Source organism: Lepisosteus platostomus, chromosome 14, assembly GCF_059453375.1.
Source record: "Lepisosteus platostomus isolate fLepPlt1 chromosome 14, fLepPlt1.hap1, whole genome shotgun sequence".
In the NCBI taxonomy this organism is placed as follows: Eukaryota; Metazoa; Chordata; class Actinopteri; order Semionotiformes; family Lepisosteidae; genus Lepisosteus; species Lepisosteus platostomus.
The window spans coordinates 32,988,489-33,011,999 of NC_142624.1; the positions used below are offsets into that span (position 1 = coordinate 32,988,489).

The 23,511-nt window shown below is 38.3% G+C and overlaps 1 protein-coding gene across 1 annotated transcript in view; it reads left to right on the forward strand.

Annotated features, from left to right (window-relative positions):
• The window catches only part of LOC148649288 (uncharacterized), an 80,722-nt gene that overhangs the window by 52,554 nt on the left and 4,657 nt on the right, over nt 1-23,511 (forward strand). The window contains exons 9-13 of the mRNA XM_088605757.1: nt 1,713-1,775; nt 5,283-5,307; nt 9,985-10,049; nt 12,641-12,751; nt 23,210-23,297. Coding sequence (XP_088461883.1) covers nt 1,713-1,775; nt 5,283-5,307; nt 9,985-10,049; nt 12,641-12,751; nt 23,210-23,297 — 352 coding nt within the window. The remainder of the gene's footprint in view (nt 1-1,712; nt 1,776-5,282; nt 5,308-9,984; nt 10,050-12,640; nt 12,752-23,209; nt 23,298-23,511) is intronic.

Consider the following 23,511-nt stretch of genomic DNA (forward strand, 5'->3'; position numbering starts at 1 on the left):
TGTTGAGATACGTTGACAAACACTTGAAACTTTCCCCACCAGCACTTCATGAGATGTTCCTATATTGGTAGGATCCCTTATTTCCTCTGGATACTTCCTTATTTGATTGCTTTTTTACAAGATTTCTTTTTCTCTAGTGAAGCTTATCTTGACTTTTAAACAGTATAATTCACACTGTATGTGCTTATCAGGCATTGTGAAACTAGGCCCTAAATGTTACGGGTCACTTAGGATTCCATAATAGAACATAAATACTGAAAAAAGGTGTTCTTTCCATCTTTATCAATTATTAATTCATAATCCTCATTTGTAATTATATTTTTATGAGTACTACACTCCGAGTGCCTAGAAATGTCAGTCTTGCTAGAAGGCATAAGGTGTCTGAAGTACAAATAAGTCAAAGGGATGTGCTGTTTTTTGGAGCTTGAATCTGGGTCAAATTAATTCCTTAACTCAAAGGAGTAAAAAAATAAACAACAGACAATGCTGTAAAGTCAATTTATATAAAATTACTTAGCTCTCTGTGAATAATAAATGATTCATGATGTTCTCAGCATGTTCTAATCATAGAAAATGAACCATTGTTATTACCAATATTCAGAAAGATATTCTGATATTTGAGGGAGAGTATGTTACTGATTTTATAGGTTCCAGTGTGGGGACAATATTGTTCTGCGGATTTATCTATTTGCAACAATGCGGAGGAAAGTTCAGTGTCAACGTGAACTTTATAACCCTTATAACATGTTAATCTTCAAGCTTTGCTCTGGATGTGGTCTGAAGACCACAGGTTTGCTGTCATCCCTGGCTTGTGCTACTACACCTGTGTTTGAGAAATCTCGTCAAACTCTATTACACCTTGCAAGTGTTCAAAGGCAAGATTGTGACAGATTGTGAAGTGACATTGCTTATTTTTAATGAGAAATTGTTCAGTATCATTGGTAAGCATTTTTTACTTTTTTTTTTCTTTTGCTCCAGGTCTTAGATGTTTACTCTGTTTTTATAAGTGATAGTATTGTGAGCGGCGATTTATTTTGGTTCCTCATCCTGCTTTTCATTCACGCACTTTACGGGTCCAGAAAACACCCCCTTCAGGAACATCTGCCAAGCAAGCTGTGATACATCATCATCGGAAGCCCAAACTTTCTTTGGGCTTTTCTTCCTTTTTCATCTAACAGGAGTGCTTACTGCCAGTAATTAGGATATTAATCAAGTTAATGAAAGAGCTCTGAACTGAACAACTTTCTTTTCCCCCAAAACTACTGCTGCTAGGTGACGTCCTAAAAAGGAGGTCTGGCCAATGTGCCGTTCTGCTTTCACCACACACTTTACTGTCTTATTTTGTATATTTCTGTGTGCATGAACCATACCAACTAGAAATAACATTTTATGTCCAGGTGAATGTAGTGACGTTGACTCCATAATTGTCACGTTAAAGTTGTGCAGAACAGTACTTTTTTCTTAAACGATAAGATTTTGTTTTAGGCGCAGGACAGTGTTTGTGTACACACAGTACTGGACAAAAAGTACATTCATTCTACTATCCAATGTAGTGTACCAGACTGGGAAGGCCAAAGGTAAGAAGACTCTGAGACTGGGCGACTGAAGGAGAGCAGTGAAGTTTGTGGCAGTGCTGCAGAGAAAGATAGTGAGTCCTGATGAGAGTGCTAATGTGTTTGTTTCTGCCTAATTGGGTGTTCCTGTCACGCTAGGTGGGTGCGCAAAACCAGACTTGTACACAAACACAGAGTTCTCAAGAGGCCTACTCCATGCAGGTAAATCCTTCTCACACTCCATTATCTCTCCTGTGCACATTATCTGTGGTAATGGATAGGCAATTCTGTTTTCTTTACAGAATAATACCAGAAAAGACATCATTAAGTTTGTTTATGATAGATATTTGTGTTGATTATTAGTACTATTTATTTGGACTAAACTGTTTGGTAGTGATTGCTTGGTAATTAGTTGTTAACAGGCCAATTGATTAATTCTTTAGTTTGTTTCCCATTTCCTGTCTCAATATGTGAACAATTACATGTTTAACTGTTAATTAATTTTTTTGTCTATTAATTTATGTCCTTCTGTGATAATCTATTGCATATTAATATTACCACATCATATAAACAGGTTTGTTGGAAGTTGGTTAAAGAAATGCCAGGGAAGAAGGTTTTATTAGAAATAGAAGGGTAATTGTCCATTATACTTTTTTAAGTGAATATTGAATGTTCCAGATATAGAACTGTATTTACTCTTAAGTTGAATTTAGTTATTAGTTTTAAGGTCTCATGAACTCTGCGGGGCAAGAGTTTCAATTAGTGATAATAGTGTAGAACTCATGAAATGCCATTCTGGCATTTAGTGTTTTACTCCTTCAGTTTGGGAAAGAGAACAAATAACAGGCTTTGTCCCTCCAGCCTGTTTTTATCTTTCTAGTAGTTCTATGAAAATGCATTAACTTGTAAACCAAGCATCAAACAATAATTGTTCATCAGACTTGTCAAGCGTATCCTTTTGTGGGGTGTGCCTAACGACACCAGTAATAACAAAAATTCTACGGTGACTCACAGTATACTTTTTTTTCACAACTCAAAATGGGAGGCTTCTGATCTGAACTGTCAAGTGCACTGAGCTACATTACTGGCATTATTTCATTAGGAGTAAAGACTTAAAATGACTTACTGTATGTAATCTAAAAGGTTTTTCAGTAAAGAGAAAACAGAGATTTAGAAATTGGTTTTGCCAGTGGTGCTGAAATCATACTGATCCCAGAAAATTCCTAGTAACAGGCTGCCCTTAGCGCTCTACAATAACAGCGTGCGGAGCCCTTCAAACATTGTTCAGTGCACCCTGCTGATGTCTTTGATGCCAGCTGGGACAGTGCTTCTGAAGGAAGAGAGAGGATGCAGTCTGAAAGGGTTTAAAGCAACTACAGTAGGTGCAAAATGACTTGCAGCAACTGAATAAGCATCTTTAAAACCTGAAGGAGCATGTTGAGGTAAATTCCATGCTGGAAAGTAAAAAGGAGTAAATTTGCACTGCGTTACAGGTGTCAAGCTTTCTTCAAGGTGCGTGCAAGTGGGAGAGCAGAGATGTCTGGTAAAGAGGTAGGGTGGAGGTTAAAAAAGGGATGAAAAGATGGGAATTTGGGAGAAAAGTTCTAAGGAGAAGAGTGGAATATCATAAGAGGATCATTGAGGGCTTGGGGGGGGTGAGCCAAGACTAGGATAATTTCAGCTTTTAATGAAAGCCCAGGAGTCTTAGAATCCCATGGGAAAGGTTACAGACAGAGACATCATTTCTGTCATGGTCAGATGTGGTAAAATAAGGGATATTTTATCCTCATAGCTCTGCCATGCTCCCTAAAACAATCAGCCAGTCTTCCTCTTGTTTCACTGATGTAAATGTCAGGGCATATTCTGCAATAGTTTCAAAACATCTTTGCTTTTAACATACTGTATCTGCACCTGCAAGTTCAGCTAACTTTGGATTCCTCAATCATGTAGCCTGTATCTGTGCATTCTCTTTCATGTTAGTGCACGATTTAACCCTGTAAGAAAGAATGGTCTTTAGTGTGTCTTTTCCTCCTTGGAAACTTGGGTTTACTAAAGCAAGAGCATAGTGGACCACCGACAGTACCTGGGCCGGCCTTGTCTATACAGTAGCTGCTTTTTGCATGGGGAGAAGACTTTGTTTCCTATTCTTGAGCACTCAAGACATTTCAATCCACCCATCCAATTTCTAACCGCTTTATCTAATGCGGGGTCATGAACCTATCCCAGCAAGCAACTGGCACGAGGCACGGTAATAATAGACTTTATTTTCACATAGCTCCTTTAAAAGTGGGTTCTCAAAGTGCTTTACAGAACAAAAACAACAAAGAAAAATTAAGGTATGGAGTACAGTAGGAAAGCCAAGGGGCACACAGAACCAGTTAAATAGAAGCCCTTCTAAAAAAGAAGGTTTTGAGTCTAGCTACTGATACACTGCAGGGCACACTGCAGAAGCTAATTAACCTATTTGTATCTCTCTGGACTGAGGGAGGAAACCCATGTGAACATGGGGACAACATACAGACTTCACGCAGACAGCACTCCAGGTCTGAAACTGAACCCAGGGCTCCAACACTGCGTGGCAGCAATGTTAACCATTATATCACCATGCTTCCTGAGACATTTATAATATGTATAATAACCTCATCTAGAATATTGTATTCAGTTTTTGTCACCATACTACAGAAAGGGTATTATGCTGTAGCTTTAGAAAGAGTACAAGGAAGAGAAACAGGAATAATTCCTCTTCTCATGGGACTGTACTTCAGTATAGAACAAATCAGATTTGAGAGTTTCAAATCCCAATTTATAATTCTAAGGGTTATAAATTGGGACTAAGGGACTATTTCATTCTCGGTAGTGAAACAAAGACTAAGGAACAGAAGAGAATTTAGAATGGAGAAAAGGAAAGCACATGTTTACACACAGAGTTGAATGGGTCTGGAACAGACTTCTCAGTCAAGTGGTTCAGTAGATGCCTGACCTCTGGGTTCCTTTAAGAAACAGCTAATCAACATTATTGATATGCTTGGCTACTAACCTACCAAAGGAGCAACATTTGCCAAAGGATTTACTCTCGTTTTTAAATTTTATTATGGTCTTAAAGTTACGTAAATGAAGCACAGTTATGGGGTTGCCTTGGGAAATTTCTGCCCTAATTCTTAAAGGAACAAAAACATTCTTTTTTTCTGTGACCGCCGAACATCTCATTTGAAAAAGTCAATTAATTAGACAGGAACTTTAGAATTTTGATGAGAGATTCATGTGTAAATGGGACTATCAGAACTGGAAGACTATTTATTACAAATCCATAATGGCGTCAGTATCAGTCCTCTCAATAAAAGGCCTGGACTGAAAGCTTGTCCATTGGGATTATACTTCACGATTTCCTACCCTTCCTAATCACCAATAACCTTTCCAAGGGCACCATTGTATCCCAGCTCACTTTGTTAAGATAGGCGTAATGGCTTTTCCTACAAAAAAATATCCTACTAAAGAAAGAACAGGGGAGAAGAAATTAATGTATCCCTTCTTTACCTGATAAAGGAGGTAGTGAGAATTTAAATGGCATGAAGATAATCCTTTTTCATTAATAAGAATGAACAAGTGTCAGCCATTCCTGTTATTTCATATTTTTTTTTCATTTAATCTGTGGCCCGAGCCCTTTCTGAAGCAGGAGTGTTTAAATAAAAATCCTAATTTGCGCTCTTTCGGTTTTTCTTTTTCTTTCAGAACCCTTCGAGGGTCCCGTTGAAAGGTAAAACTGTCGAACGCGGTACTGTTAGTGCAGCATGTAAAACATCCGTCACCTGTTCAGAATGGAATTTCTGAACACAGAATTTCCCCTATTCTGTGGGGAATTGCCACCTTTGGTTTTAGAGGGCTCTGATAAAGGAAGGATGTCCCTGATGTTGTGAATGTGTCCCTGTTGAGATACAGTGGAACAGCTCACCTAGCCCCGTGTCTGTTGGAGAGGTAGTAATGAGGGTGGCTTTTATCTCCACATGACGTCAGCAGTGCACAGGAACCCCAAAACCCAGCCGATGTCAAGGATTCCCTTTTCTTTATTCTTTATTTTAAACCCCAAACCCCTGCCCTCCTTACATGTCACAAAATCTCGACATATAAGCAGTTGTTTATTCTGGACGAAAGCCAGAGAGATCAATATTCTTTATTTTGACTCTAAAGTAGTAATTGACTCTCTTCTCCTTGTAACAAGATCTCAAGCCACTGTACCTTTTTCACTTGACTTTCATTCTCAGCCTAATATTCCAGCATGAATAACATATTTCATTGAGGATTATCTTAACTATTTATATCAACCCTCCAGAGTCTTTATATGGGCTTAATACTGAAAAGTTGAATACCATTAAAGATCTATGAATGTGTGAATTAATTAAATACATGCATAAATAGTGAAACAGGAAACATCTTTCACCAGCTATCTGGTAACTCACTTGCACATGTTTGACCTAGACTGTTTTAATGGAGTCACCTCTGGTTATATGTGCAGTCCTTTTTAATTAGAATGTGATTGCTGTGTAGAGTTGAATAAAATCAGGGGAGAAAAAATAAAAAGAAATTGCACAGAGCTCCCCCTGCTGGTCCCTGTTGGTGAAATTAAACTCGACTGTATTAAATGGAAAAATGATTGGAAAATGTTTAATAGCAGTTGTTTTTATGCTCTAATCTTGTCACCATTTTGTGGTTGTTTAATAGTACACGTTTATCAAGAGACAGAATGCAGGAATAGAATTATGTTTATGTCCAGTATGTTGCTAATATATACAGTATATAGAGAGACTTACTCTACCCTCCACGGTTATTACTCCTGATGGGATCAAAACCATCATATAACAGAAATATTTACAGATTACATAAAATATCTTATTTAAAAATAAAAAATGCAATATTGCTAGCATTGCACTGTCAGAAAAGATATTTGTCCTAAAGAAGTGTAGAAAACAAGACTGTCATGTTTATTCACACTCCTGTAGTTAGTATTTGGAAATTCTCCTCTGGCAGGGATTATATTAACAAGATACTTCCTGTACTGTGCTTTCTGTATAGTTCTGTTCTAGTACATCTGAGGTGGGATTTTTGCCTGTTCTTCAATGCAGAATGGCTCTAGGCCTTTCGTTGAGGAACGTTTTCTTATTTTTATTTCAACCATTCCTTTGTTGGATCCTTTTTATGCTGGAAAGTACATGAAGCTTCTTTGCAGAGGGGAAAAGGTATTGGGCAAAAATGTCCCGGTTTGTGGGCTCCAATATATATCCCTGACAAACACAAAACGTAATTGACCCGCCATATTTCACCGTGTTTTCTCCAGAGCTTCACTTTTTTAAAAACAAGCATAATGATGATGAGCTTGTCCAAAAAAAGCTAAAATTTCATTTTGTCTAATCAAAAGACTTGGGTTCAGTTATTCAGGTATAGTCTGGAAAAATGGAATTTCATCCTTGTATACTGTACGTCTACTTTGCAGCTCAGCCATGACTCCCACACTCATGTACTGTAGGCAATGCTGAAGGGTAGTTTCTGACACTTTGTATCCCAGAGATGTTAGTTACTGTAGGATGTACAGTAGTATCTCCCGTAGTTGCCTTCCAATTTAAGGTTGCCTCCCAAACCATTTGGGCCTGGTGACCAAATACACTTTTCTTCTGGGTATAATTACCACTATACAAATGGCCTAAAATTACATAATAAGCGCTTTGAGTGGAGTTCCCGGAAAAAGCACTATATAAATGTAAGGAATTATTATTATTATTATTATTATTATTATTATTATTATTATTATTATTATTATTATTTTTGGTAGATTTAGCTTTTTTCCAGTCCATATTTGTGGAGGTCAATGAACATTTGTTTGCAGCCTTCAGAGAGCTCCCTGACCTTACCTAATATGATGCATGGTATTACTGACAAAGTGCTGTGTCTTCTCTTTTTATACAACAGGGAAGAAGGACACCTTTGGGGGCCTCTACAGTATATCATTCCAGAAGCTTACATTGAATTTCCAGAGAGCAAAATGTTATTATACTGTAGATTTATATTTCTCAGATTTTATTTAAAGGAATTCTCAGAAGGCTATAAATATCAACCATTTTTGAAGCTGATACTATGGCTTTTTTTTTAGGAAACAGCTGGATGACATCATTGGATCAATTTGCAACCAGATTCCTTAATGAACTTCACCTTTTTAAGCACATTTTAGGTTCTGCTAGAAGATCAGCAGTCTGTGCTACATTATGCACCCATGAAATAGTGAATTGAAAAGCTCGGCATGTTTTTGAATATTTCATACAGTACACGCTCTTACGTCAAAATCTCTACTGATACCAAATGTGGAGTCGGTTATTTTCACATCTTTCTTGACAGAGACACATGGTCTGAACACTGCCTTTTCTTCAGAATTGTGTCTGTCAGTTTAATCTTTTAGTCAGTTTATCTGCTGTCTGCTTTTTCTAAAGAAGCTTTGTCATCAGCTGAAAAGTTAATATTGGGTTGAAAAATGTTTTTTTTACAGCATTTAGAAATACAGTGATTGCATTTATATCATAACTTCAGCAAACAAACCAAGCTTTTTAATTTTAACAACAGTGAGATTCATGATTATACAAATTGCAGAATAATAATAATAACCAAATAATAACAAATCATTACCCCTTTATGAGAGTTAATAGATCATTAATGCCCTTGCCAAATAAGGTTTCTTTAAGGTTAGATGTACTGTACATGATTAGTGTGTTGCAATTCATACAGTACCTCACCTCAGTGGAATTATGGCACTCCTGTCAGCTCTAATTTTCTGTTCCAGAGATGAGAGTTGCTCATTGGGTTGGAGTTTACAGCAGGAGGAGATACAGCTTGTTTGTAACATTATGCAGATGCTTCTTCCTTCGATGATGCTGGAACCTAATTTTATATGCCAAGAAGCCTTTTACCTTAGAGTGCTTTCCCTGAAACAATTGGAGAAATGAAAAGACACTTCCAAGTATAAAGTTGGGTAAAAATAGAAAATAAATAATACTTATACCTATAAAGCTCTTTTCTAGACACTCCACACAAAGCGCTTTACAGGTAATAGGGACTCTATTCCACCAACACCAGTGTGTAGCACCTACCTGGATGATGTGACAGCAGAAAGTGTGAGCCTGCAAGCAAACCACACATCAGCTATGAGTGAGGAGGAGAACAATGTTATAAAGCCAATCATACTGTAGATGGAGATAATTAGGAGGCCATGCTAGGTAGAGGCCAGGGGGGCATTTGGCCACGACACCAGGATAACACCCCCACTCTGCCCTGGGATTTTTAAAGAGTCATTCACAGAGATTCAGAACCTTGAATGGGAATGCCCTGGAATTCAGAGAGAGACAGGACCTCCTTTCTAGGTCTCAACCTAAGGACGACACCTTTTTACAGTATAGTGTCCCCGTCATTATAGTGGGGCTTTAGGGCCCACACAGACCGCAGGGTGAGTGACCCTACTGGCCCCCCTAACACCTCTTCCAGCAGCAACCTGAGCTTTTCCAGGAGGTCTCCCATCCAGGTGACTAACCAGGCAAAAAGGTGGGTGCAGGAGATAGGGGGCAGAAAGAAGAAGAGATTCAGTCTTGCAAGATGACATTAGGCTCAGGAAGTCGGGCGTGTTGTGTGTGTTGGTGGGAATCTGGGCTGAGATGTAGAATTTCATACTGTAGGCCCTGTAATGAAGGCCACAAGAGGAACTGGGAGTGAAAAAAAAAACACTAGATCCTTTCATCAAAATAAAATATTGTTTAGAAAGTTTCAGGGAGTTAAAAAGTTTGTCCACAGCTCTGCGATATGAGCCTTTTGTTTAGAATAATTACTTTCAATTTCTTAAAACTCATTGCCCATGAAATTGTTTTCAGGATGCTCATAAGCCTTGCTGTATATTTGAAATGCATTAAAAAATAAACCCCAGCTTTTTAGGTTTCAGAGCAAAAATGTTTTTTAGTAATATGCCCTTGTGCTTTTTTGATTTGGTTGTTTGACACAATTCAAGCCTTTTGCTTTTGCATATAGTGCAGACTGACAGTATGGAAAAGCCTGTGCTGGCCTGCTAAAGGATGAGTAGGCATTGTGCAGTTGTGTGGAACACAGGAGATAGATTATAGGGTGTTTATGATAAATTGAATGAACTGTAGAATGCTGCTGTAGATTCAGAAAAATACAAATTTTGCAAATAAGAGGAGGCCGTTGGCCCATCGAAGCTCACATCAAAGTTCATTTGGCTTTCAGTAGTAAATTGATCCAAAACTCGTGTGTGGTAATTTCTCTAAAAACATCAGATTCAACGTGGCTGGATAGCTTGTTGTAGACTTCTTTTCTCAATTCTAAAAGCACTTCCATTGTAATTAGTAGTTAACATCTGTAAGTGCTGAGTTGTGTGTGTAATTAACAGGCAGCGCAGCGAAAGCTGATTTGGAGGACTCTGAGACATGGACTTGGGTAGTCTCTGTGCCCCAGGTGAGTGGCAACTGTTTTGACCACTGTGGTCTTTGCCGCAGTGCATTGTGGGTAATCTGCCACCTCTTCTTTTGGTATGATTTTATAGAGGTATTTATCTTGTACAATATTTAAATGGAAAACAACGAAACATTGCCTGCTGCACATAATGTCAGAATGAAATAATGTTTGACAGAAAACATGTCTCTCCTAACAATAAATAAAACAAATGAAGATGCGACACTACATTTAAAAGTACAGGGGAACAAAACACAATACAAGAATTGTTCAAGCTGGCTTCATACAGCCTTACTGCCCTAATGGAGGTCCTGTGAAATGGAGGATGCACTTAAAGGTAGGGAGCATCCCATCCCATCCGAGTCTCCACACTGTTATTTTCCCATACAGCATGACAAATTGTCACTCCTGTTGTCCCTACAAAGTAATCAACCTGTGACAAATGGTTTAGTTTAAGTAATTTATACTCATTTTGCTGCTGCAGAAAAGTCTGTGTTACTGGCAGAATATATCTCCAGTTTTCTTTCATGTTTCAGCAGAACCTTATACATGTTTGTTTTCAGTTAATTTTGTCAGCTTTTTAAGGCTTCCAGTTGGAATTTGCCACTATAGAGATAAATTTTGAGCTGCCTAATTTAATGTGACAGTGTTTACACTATAATGTGAAAATTAAGATAAACTATCATTTATTTGGCCTGGTCTATGTCATATGCCTGTTAATTCATTTACTAAACAATAACCCCAGGAGACTGTTTTAATAATATATTCATCTGAAGCAGAGAGTGTTCACATACTGGATGAGGACAAAAGGCAGATGTTACTATTAAAAGAGTGAGAATTATTTAAATTATAATTATTTAAACTATATTCAAAGTTTTTCTTTGACGGCTTAATTGGCTTTAAAATATGCTTCATGATAATGCTTTACCTTTTCAATGTCTGTCAATCTTTTATATTGGAGGTTTCTCAAGAACTTTGCAAATTAGGGTATTTTTATTATTTTTTACCTCAAAGCATTAATCATGCAATAAAACAGGAACAGTACATATACATTTTCCATTGCAAAACACTCATTTTTTCCCACTTGCTGCTATTTTTTTTTGCATTGACCTGGGTATCTTATTTAAATTTTGTTTTTGAACAAAACATGAATTGTGACAGGTGAAACCTGTTCTTTGCCTCGATATCACTTTCCTTTTAGCATACAGAGAAAAATGGTTTACATGGTGTTTATTATAAAATAATATGCTTGTGTACATTATAAAATAAACTGCTGGTCGAGCAATGTTTTGCTCTGTCATAAAGTTACATAGACCCTGGTAAAATATATTTCAGGTAAATATTTAAGGTCTATACCATGTGTGGAGCTACTGACTTATCACATTAATCAGTTTCATAATTGTGATGCACGTATAAAGGCAGACCATTATTTATCTTTTAATACAGCAAATGTATTAATGTCAGGTTAATACATCACTGTGTGGATCATACATTTGTCTGGAATCCCAAATCCTGGCTTTTCACTTGCCTTGCACTAAGTAATCGTTTTCAATGTGACCAGGGCTGAGGCTGTGATAGCAGAGTGCAGGGCCGCAGAGCGACACAGTAATTACTGGACTAGAATCCCTATACAAAGATCCCTTGACAGTCTTGTGGATAGGCAGACTGTTAGATAAATGTCAGAAGAAAAACATGGCTAACGAGGTTCATAAGAAAACACTAAAGCTATAATGGCAGGTCCCTAGGTTCATTATGTCCTGGTATTTGACCTTGAGGAATTGTAGGTCATTTACAAATTGTACAGTCTAGGTGAAAGATACCAATGGGCTCTTTCTCACTGGGTAAACAATTACGATCAGGAAATATTTTGGATGGTGAAAGTTTATGATTCTGAAAAAGAAAATATTCTGTTGTAGATATAATGATTTATGTTCCTGCTGTCAGCAGGCCTCCTGCAGTGGATGTTAAAACAAAACAACCCAGTTCTGCAAGGTGCAAGGAGGCTCTGAGATGTACAGTACAACACTACCACAGTGAAGAGACTGAATAATTATGATTTCAGAAAGATGAATTGAAATGATCCTCTGAGGAGACCTGCAAAGACATTTTCGTTTCTGGTTCTCCTGTAGTATTATATTATATTAAGAGGCCTGATGTTAAACAGCCTGCTGTTTAAAAAATCAAAGTGTCTATTCATTCTGCAGTTTTTCTTCCAAGATGTAAAACTTTTCAAAAGTCCACCCATGAAAATACCAATCAGAGAATCACATTAAGCCACAGAGGAGAATGTGAGAAAAGGTTTTAGCACTTGTATCGGTGCAATAAGATTAAAAAAGAAAGGAATCTAATTGCTTTTTGTGCTAATTTGAAATCCTTGTATTTCGCTGTAGAGTCGGAACAGAGTAATGGGTAACAGTCTAGAATGATTTAATTAAGAAACAGAACTCATGTTCTCATGTTTGAATGGAGCAATCTGAAATAAAAAATACTACTACTAGTAGTAATATCACTATCTAGCTATTGTTGCATCTATTATCTATTGCTTCTGCTGTGTTTGATGCTTTGTTAAAGCTATGTTATTTTGCTTTTATTAGCTGAAGAGTGGCCACTATACCCCAACCAAGATTGAACCCATTCTCACAGAGTATGAGCTGGCCAAGACAGACAGAATGAGGTCAGCTCTCCAGTATGACATGGACACACTGGTATGTATTCCATAGCAGTGGTCATACAGAGACAACCTTAGATTTCTTTCAAGCAGTGTGAACTGTTGTGTCGAACAACCACTTGAAAGCTTTTATTTGAAATAAATGTAAAATGTACGATAGTAAAAAGGATGCATGGCATTCTGTAGTTTTTTTTCTGTTTAAGGTTGGTATCTCTTTTAAACTTTAAAATGATAAAATGATTCTATATTTAAATCATGTGCATCTGAGGAGCACTGATTTGCCCAATTTATTATGTGGTTTTTGATTACTTGATGTCTGCTGGAAGCTCATGTCCTCCAATTTAATTTATTGGCAGGCCCGTATAACAGCAGAGATTTTCTACGGGTCGTCTACACAGAGCAATATAACCAATTCATACAGTGTTCAAGTTATTTCATTCCTCTTCTATTTTTTACTCATTTGGAAACATGACATTTTCCCAATCTAAGTCTGATCTCAGTTGAACACACTTTCCAACTATGACAAGAAACTTAACAAAAACAGCTGGCTATTGTGGGCACATCTGCTTCTGAACTGCTACCTAGTCATCCATGAGCTCACTTTCTTTCTTGTAACTTCATGAAATCTGCTTATCCAGCACTTTTAAATGGTGGTTATAAAGTGTTCATTTCCGGAAGGTAGCACTGCTTGGTTCAATATTAATTGTAAATGTCAGACTGTATCTGCAAACAGATTTATTAATTTCTACTACACTGGCCTCCTAACCCTTGTGTACTGCACAAAAGCAGAAAGAATCATTAACACTCTGGAAAAGAAAATGCAATCCTATTCTTGATGCTGTACACAAAGCCTTGTTGTGTGAATGTTCTAGTACAGGAAGGGCACAGAAACAGGGATAAAAAAAACAGAATTCAAATGTATTTCACCTTGGATCATCAGATTCTTAGCTTCCACTGATGTTTTACACTGGTGAGTCGTGACCTATGCCAGTGCAGAATAACCATTTAAAATAAAATGTTCAAGTTCACCCTTTGAGTTGTTATAGAATGCAATTAGCTTGTCTGGTAATGCAGTACGTCAACTGCAGTAGTCTACATAATGTCTGGTAGTAAAAGATAAGTGTGTTGTGGAAAAACGCAGTTGACTCTTAGGTTAAGTAGATATTTTGTGTTTTAAACTCATATTATGGAAACTGGCCTTAGCTTAGCTAATACTGTATCTTCGATTTTGGGTTTTTGTCTTATCCAAAATACGGTCCAAATCTCTTTAACTGGCTTGAAAATGTAATTAAAAGGAAACTAATTTTATATTTTGGAAAAAAAATAGAAAAAATCATCATTGATGAGCGCAATTCAAACCACAATGAAAGTAAAATGTACACAGTAATGTGAAAACCTCCAATTTATATCACAAAATAGACTACATTTTCAGGTATTCGCAGCTCTGTATTCTATGATTCAGAAAGAGGCAAACAAAATTTCGGTGAGGTGAAGCGGCCCTATTACACTGTAAACAAGTTAGTCTTTGAAAACATCCTTTTTAATCCAATAGAAACATTGCTTTTGACATCAAGACGGTTTTGCCAACAAATGCAACATATTTGTTAACTCAGCATGCAGATCACATAGAAACATTTCTGAGGTGAAATGTCTGCTGCACTGCTTATACTTATTCGTTTCGTACATTGCATTGCATTAGTCATGATTGCCTCGATTCTTGCAAACTCTCGCTCTCGCCTGTGGCGAGACCAGTAGTTTGTAACAACATGGCGGCCATAGAGTCCTTTCACAAAGTTCACCTTTTGTAAAATTGTGAGAGGCTGTCAATGAATTTATTTTGTCACAGAGACATCGTAACCAATCTGAGAAATGGGGACTGCCGTTCCCCTTTAAATACCTTGATGTAGTTTTAAGGCAGCATGGTGGCCCAGTGTTGATAATTGTTGCCTTGCAGTGCTGGGACCCTGGGTTCAGTTCCTGGGGTGCTACCTGCATTGAGTTTGTATCTCAGGTCTCCTCCCACAGTCCAAAGACTTACTGATAGGTTAATTGGCCTCTGAGAAAATTGGTCCAGGGGTGAGTGTGTGTTGTTATTGTTTCTGTCTTCCAGGCAATGGACTGATGTCCCATCCTGGGTGTATTCTGTCCCATTCTAAGGATATGGCACCTTGAGTGTATCCGGCCTTGCGCCCATTATTTGTTGGGATAGGCTCTGGCTCCCCCATGACCCTGTACTGGATAAAAAATCACTGGAACATGCACGAGTTGTTGACTAACTGCTTAAATAGTTTGATCCATCTTGTACCCCCATTAGAATAAGCTTCAAAAAGAATTTTGAAAACATTTCAGTGAGGAAGATATTGCTCTTTATAAATTCCATTCCCAAGTTATACAATCTGTTTTCTTTTGTAAACAAATGTTGTGTTCTTCAGCCTTTCCTGTCTGGAAAGATTCCGTACATATTCTTTGGAAATGTTTATTAAATTAGATTTACATTAATATCTTCAAAAATGTAATAGAGTTTTTTTACTTATCTCGTGCACTGGCCACTGCCTTTGATGGTTTCACCTTTGTATTGTGAGCTGTGTGCTTCCTTTAAAAGAAAGGACCTCTGCTGTCAATGCAATATCTGTGCTATTGGCACTTCAACAGTGCTGCACCATTGTTTGTAACATTCAAAATAATAATCACCAGCATATTTTGCAACTTTTTAAAGTTAACTACATGCAAAAAGCTGTTGAACAACTGAGTGAGTTGTCATACAACAGCAACATTTTCAGAATGAGCCTTGTCTCATTATTTTTTTTTAAGTAGAGTTCCTAAAGGACATACTGTAAGTGCATTTTGTCATTAAAAACTATGGGTGAGCTGTAGCTGGCTGGGATTGAAAGGCAAGTTCAGAGGCTTAGACACAGTTGTTGGACATCTCGGGACTGACAGGACTGAGGTAACAATGGAGAGCTATGGGATTAAGGCTGCATTCCTCATTCTGTTTTGGGTACCAGAGGCAGCATAAAGGTAATAAATGATATTAAATAAATAAATAGAGAAAGAATGAAAAATGGAAAGATTGATAATCCTATTTGCTTCAGGACAAGGCACAGTACAGCTCAGATAATGAGATGTGACACTTTAATTAGGCTAGCCAAGATAAACAGTGTAAAAATATCCCTGTTGCTGTTCTCCAGGACAGTGTTAACTCATTGCTGTGTGGATCAGCACTATGGACAGCTCCCTTGTCTGTACATGCCAGCTGTGCTGGTGAGTGTCAGAGCTATGCAGACCTAGCTGCGGGCCACTGGCAGGTCTGTGTTATGTGCCTCAGAAGAAGGTTAAATGGCATTTCCTAATTCCCATTGAAACCAATTAAAAACATCTTGGAACCTAGAGCACAGAGACCTGTCAGGATTACCAGGATATCTGAGTTCTTGGGCAGGTGGCATAGAAGTGCATGGCTGATGTCTGCAGACTGATTGATAAAACTCACTGGGTTTGGGAAAAAAAAAAGAAAGAAATGCCCCACACCTCTCATGAATTTTTAAAACTTAGAATGACTAGAATTCCTTGAACTTCATAGCATGACCCAGGTGAGTGTGGTGTGGCTTTGAATAACGTACATTTCTGGCTATGTTGTCTCAGAGCTGCTCTAGATTAGAACTGGTTTTGCTTTTGCATTTTTACCTCATGAAAAAGTATGTAACGTGCTTTCCTATAACTGTCCTGAATGGTTAATAGCGATTATGAAGTCAACTCTAAATCATATCATTTCTCTAGTTGTAATCTCTATAATGTATTTCCTTGTACTGTATTACTAAAGATCCTGTAGCACTTTCCCATCTGTCATTAATTTAGAAAACACTTAAAGTTCAATCCTCACTGGAGTATACTGTAAGAGTACCCACTTTATCTAATGGAAAGCGGAGTTGTTTAGAATTAGCCAGCTTTCACACATAACATGGTAAGCAGGAAAACTAGATGTTGTATGTATAGAAAGAGTTAGAGCTGTACACCTCTGTGAATTTTTTTTAAGACATCTTAATACAATTGGGAATTACAATTGTTTTTTTGTTATGAGCATCAATACATTTCTCAACGCCTCCACCAGTTTTTCTACAATTATAGCAAATGTGTTATTATTAGAGCTTACTGTGGGTAAGAAGAAAGCTTGTTATTTAGCGATGTTTAATGCACCTTGATCTCATAACCTTCAAAAAACACAACGAATGCCCATCACACAATATAACTAAAGTTAAACCACACATAAGCAATCACTGTGATGTATTATAGTTGCCAAATCCATCACATTTACTGAACAAATCAAATTGACTCATTATTAGATGCTATTCATCATTAACATTATTTGTTCCTCTCTTAACTCTTTTGGGAAACCTCTCTTTTTCCTGAAGCTAAAAGGCTGAAAAACCATGCTGGTCTTTCAGTGTAAGTCTAAAATAAAAGGGGTTAAAGTTCCAATATTACTATAGAATATTCCTGTTTGGTTGGTATGACGTACATCGTCTCCTGGTCTCACAGTTTAGAGACTGCCGAGTCAGTGACACATGCTGTCTTGGTAGCATGCATGAAGGTGTGGCTTCACTGTCTGTGTCACAGTGAAAAGGGGCCATAGCCCAATAGGGATGAAGAGGTTTATAATAAGTCACTAGAGGGCGGCAGTATTCTGTAGTTTTAAGAAAGTTAAATGAAAAGTTTTAAGGATTATTTGCACAAACTACAGTATGCACTTATAATTCAAAGTCAAATTAACTAAGATATAACAATTTAATATCAGGAATGTAATGCATAACCTCATATTTTAACATTCTGAACTGGTTGTTTGATATCATGAGTACTTGCTGTAGTATAGGTTATAATTCCAATATGAAGCAACACATTTTCTCAGATGCTGTATAACACAAGGAGATTTCCAGATTGCGTATGTGCTGCTGTAGTACACAAAGGCAGGCAGTTGTCATGGTTAGACTCTAATTTGTTTTTATCAGAGGTGTGGACAACTGTATGTTTGCATTGTGTTTAAATCAGAAAATGGTATCAGTTGAATAATTGGATGATAACATCATAAACACATTTGTATATTTCAACCGCACAACTCTGGCAGCAGATGCATGGGATATTTCTGTTCTCTCAATGTTCGCTTGGGTTTCCTCTGGGTGTTTCCTCCCACAGTGCAACAACATACTGGCAGATTATTTGGCTTCTGGGAAAACTGGCCCAGTGTGGTATGATTGTGGTGTGCATGTTCCCACATGACAATATATGTTGTGGGCGGTGTGGTGGCTCTGTGGCTAAGGATCTGCACCTGTAGCTGGAAGGTTGCCGGTTCATATCTCGTGGCCGGCAGAGGACTCCTACTCCGTTGGGCCCCTGAGCAAGGCCCTTAACCCCAACTGTTCCAGGCTGACCCTGTTCTCTGACCCCAAGCTTCTCTCTCTGTCTGTGTGTCTCATGGAGAGCAAGTTGGGGTAAGCGAAAAGATAAATTTCTTATACAAGAAATTGTATATGGCCAATAAAGTGATCTGATCTTATTCACTGAAGCAACAAAGGACAAGCTATAATTGTCTGAAACAATAAAGTGATTTTATCTTATCATAGACAAAGTGGTTATGAAATGGAGAAATGGAACCACACAACCCCCTTTCAGACAATTGTTAATTCTGCAATGTCAAAATTCAAAGCTTTCAAATTATGTTAAATTGTGTTTACAGTATGTGTGTACTATACAGTATATGGATTTATAGACATATATACCTGGACACAGTCCTGCCACAGTGATCATACTAAGTGATGACTAGACAGTACGTCATTGATCCTGTGTTCCTGTTGCTCTTCTTGGAACTCTAAAATGTTATTTTTTATGGTATTCAAAACACAGTATTTTAAAAGAGGCCATACTAATGTCAGATAAAGCTTCGGTATAACTTCCCCGGATTTAAATCCCATGCTATCTACTATACAGTATATCAAAGAATTCTGTTTGCTTTTTTATTGCTTGCCCATGTATTCTTAATAAGGTTACAGGTGATCATACATACAGTACAGTACTTCCAGCAGCTCTGAATTACCCATGAGATGTGTGTAGTGTATATTCCTACTGTGTGTGTATTGTAGCTTCTATACTCTTATCGATGTTGAATTTAATTTGCTAATCCATAGTTTTCTTTTTGTAGTTATGTTTGCCACTCTGTTTGACACATCTTTTAGTTTTGTATCATCTGCAATTCCTGCTTGCATTCTACTGTTGATTACGATGTCCAGGAAGAGCAGTGGCTCTCGAGTCTCAGCGATACCACTGCTTACAGTACATCTGCTGAATTAGAGGTTATGCCCCTTAAGATGATATACTGGTTTGCAAGTCCAAGGATATTGAACTCAAAATGCTGATCCAGCTGGCAGCTTTAACAGATTACGATTCCCTAGAAGTCAAGTAAGTCAATCATCCCAAAAATCCTCTTCAGTGTGGCTCATTAGAATATTCCACTCACATTTCTGAAAACGATAGTGTACAGGAGGTGGACAAAATACAGGAGGGGTTCAATGCAGAGAACCATTGGGAATAGCCAAATCTGCATATATGGTACAGTAACCCCTATAATATTGTTTAATGTACAGTATATAATATGTATGATGAAAAGACTGTAAGTAACCCTCCTTTATGTGATAATTAAAATACTAATGCACTGGCTTTAAGCTAATTAAAATAACATTGATCAAGTAAAAAAAAAACAGCAGTAATCACAAACCTGTACTGTAGTAATCAAAATAAACATTAAGTAAAACATGAATCCCTCCTCTGTGTCCAGCAGATGCCTGCACTTTTTCTCTGCCTTCCCAGCTCCATGATTAGCATACCCTGCTGTAATGAAAACTACTACTCCATACCCTACATTCCATAACTTCCCATTAAGGTTCAATAATGTCTAGTTCTGGTCTTTGGAAAGACCATGGAAAGTTTTTGACTTCATATAGGTGGTCATGGAACCACTCTTGAATCCAGTTAGCAGTGTGTATAGGGGTGTTATCATCTTGTAATATGGGAATATCTGGAGGAAATAATGCACCATAGAGTATATCTGGTTTCAATTGCTTTGTATTCATTAGCCATAATTCTACTGTGCAGAGTAATAATCAGACCCAATGCCTCCCATGAGATGGCTGCCTAACAGATTCACCACCATGTCTAACAGATGGAAACAGACAGGCTGGGTTGAAGGCATCCTTTGACTTTCTCCAAACATAAACCCATCCAGATGTATTAAAAAGAGTAACAGACAAATCATCAGGTAATATGACTTTCTTTCACTGCTCAGAAGTCCATGTTCTTGCTTTGCTGTTTTTAGAGCCCACCTATCCCTGTTGGTGAGCTTCGACCACTCTGGTGGTGAGCTTCTGTGTATGACAACTTTTCCTTTTTTCCTCATGCAGTTTTCCCTTGTTTGGCGTACTGTATGCTGTCATGATTTTCAGTGTGTTCCCCTTGACATATTAAACAATTCTGTCGTCTCTGTGACGCACCTGCAATTTGGGCGGCTCCTACTATGACCTCTTTCAAAAGATCTCTCATATTGCTTTAGAACCTTACATGTTAAAATGTTGAATTTAAGACATCTTTCATAGTGGAAACATTGGTAATTAGTATTGAAATTAATCTGAGACGCATGTAAAATCATTTGTATTTGTATTTCAGTTACTTTAAAAAACAGGGGTGCCGTATAAATGGCTGACCCTGCGCTCTGACCCCAAGCTTATCTCCCTGTCTGTGTGTCTCATGGAGAGCAAGTTGAGGTTTGCGAAAAGACAAATTCCTAATACATGAAATTGTATATGACAATAAAGTGATCTGATCTGATCTAAAAGTCTTTCTTCATTGGATGTTTCCATTATTACCCCCATACACTGCAGTGCACATCATCTTTTTAAACCGCCCTGCTGAGAACGTCATACTGTATATCTACACTGTCCTTCTCTGAAATATGCAGCTGTTGTGCCACTTTTCACTGAAAATATTTGTCTGACAGATTTCACTAAAATGCAAACAAATTAATGTGAAAACAAATTTAAATTTGGTGCTGTCCAAGCCAGACAGCCTGGAGGAGATTTCTTCTAAGAAAGGGTCCCAGTGTGATTACAGATAGCATAGTGTTCCAGAGCTGCAGAAGGGAAAGCCACCCATCTACAGTATTTAATAAACTATAATTATTAATAAAGTTCTTAACAAACATCCGGGAGGTATGCCACCAACCAATATCTCCCCCACCTCCGAGATTCTAACTCATAATTCTCTATTATATCACTACCTGAAAAACTCTAAATACCACACTGAGTCCCTCTCTCTCTCTTGCTCTGACTTATCCATAAACATTCCTATACAGCATGCATTTTCAGATTGGGGGATCTTGTTCCTTGTGAATTGGTTGTGATATTTCAATTCTACTGCCGGATCTACTACGATTCTCATTTCAGTTCTACTACTGAATCTTCCCCATTAGTTATATACAGCATATTAATGGACTTTTCATGTTGATCTTCAGACCTGTTGTGAATTATTAATAAGAATATTTGGCTTGATGTCAGGAGGCTGTATCTAAACGTCTTGTTGAAACTGTCTCCAAAGGACAATATTATGAGCGTAATAAGAAAAATTATTTTTCGTTTGGGAAAAGCTATCAAATTGAGCACATTCAGAAATCTTTGTCTTTCAATGTGCAAGCTTTAGAGAGACTGAGTATGTAAATGGATGTGACTCTTGGAAAGTCACTTAATTAGGGATCTGTAGGCAGGGAAAAATCAATGGTCTGTTTAATTGGGTAGGTGGGATCCTTCCCATGTTGGAGACAAGTGTGGTGGTTCCCACTTGTTAGGGTTTTAATAGAGCTAACAGGATTTTTTAGATTCGGTTTTCTAATTAGCGAAACAGAGCTTCTATTAGCAAACCCTGCTAATGGAGCTGCCAGGAGCTGGGGCCGCCCTCCGACCCAACTGACGAGAAGTAATTACGGCCAAACCCTTGCTGCCTGTCTCCCAGCTCGGCAATTTGCCCACGCTTAATGAGCAGGGGTGGCTGTGTTGACCAGGGAGAAATCACAATGACAGTTCTCCCCGGCACATACACTCGAATATTATCAAATACTCCACTGCATTGTTGCACTTAATAGCAGCAAAGGTACTGTGTATTCACAGGGTTTTTATTCCCTAAATTCTCCCTCAGGATAGAAGCAGGCCACACAGTTGCTGCAATATTTATATGTTTAATTCCTCCAAAGCACCTTTTATTTCTGGAGGTGGGGTGTTGGAGTCAGGGAGGTGGTTAAAGAAGGAGATCATCTGCTTTCAATTACATGTCCTCCAGGAGCTTGAAAGTGAGCAGCGTTCCGAATCATCACTGCCACAATGACAATATAAATCTGGTGATCTTGGGCTTCATTTAATCTTCACCACCACACTCATTCAAGGCCCCTCAGGACAATTCCGGATCACCCAGACAGCATCTTGTACCTCCAGCAACCTTATTTACTGTATCTCTTGCAGTAAATGCCCAGCCATCTACATTGGGGAAACAGGAAGGAGACTCGGAGACCGCTTCAGAGAACACGTCAGGGCTGTGAAGATTAAAGATCTCTCCAAGCCCATTGTTTCTCATTTCACCTCTGACGGCCACGACCACTCTAATCTCTCCGTCTGTGTTCTCAAAGACGGTTTTCCGAACTCATACATCAGAAAGACCACCGAAACTAAAATTATTCTGCAGCTAGGATCACACATTCTCCCTTCCCTTAACGACAGATTACTGTTCTTTTAAATTTTCTCCATTCATTGGAAGTTTCATTTCACACCTCTCTGCACCCATTCTGACTTCACACCTCTTGATTGGCCTCTCTTTCTGTCCCCTGCTCCCGCCTCTCACTCCTCCTCCCTCTCAACCTTTGTTCTCCCGCTACTTTACCTTTGCCTACTGCCCTGTCTCTCTCACACCTGAAGAAGGCTCCACGGCCGAAACGTTGTGTTCTCTTTCTTCTTTTTTTCAGCATGGAATAAACCTATTACTTGTTCATTTAATCTTGTTGATGAAAGGTGATGTTGGGCTAAGTGGTGCAGGTGCTTCTAGGGCCCTTCACCTTTACAAACCTGGGTTCAGATCTGATTAAAGTTACAAGACAAATTTGTCTTCTTGTTTAACCTCGGTACAGAATAGGTACGGGATTTGCATCAATTGTATGTCACCAAAGAGCAGAGGGGTTCAAGGCAATATGCCATCCTTATTAATCAAGATTTAAATATATTGTCTGCTGTCTGAACCACAGCTTTTTTTTTATTTTGAATCCTATTAAGAGCATCATTTTTGTTAAATTTTCTGGGTGCTTATTTTTGCCACAGATTGTAATTTTCTGGGCAAGTTCTTGTGAAGGGGCCCCATGAGGGGCTGTCTTCAAAATTTTCAGTGTGCATCTCCTGGATTCTCTTTCTTCCTTGGTGCCCAGGAGGAAAGGAGCCAGTGGGAGCTGCAGTGGAAGATGGATCACTACCTCCCTGGCCGTGGAGCTCCTGCTGCCGAGAGACCCCGATCAGGTGGGTAACAGCTGCCTGCTGCCCTGCTGCCTGTGCTCTGCTCACCGATGAGATACAGCCTAAGAGGAAAGAGGAGAGGTGCCACTTTTCTGGCTGTTTATTTTCTTTTTCTGTTTGTGTAAAAATGGCCAAACCATTAAGGATCCGCAACAAACTACTGCAGACTGAAAAAAAAAACTGGCACTCTGACATGATAGTTCAGAATCAAAATGAT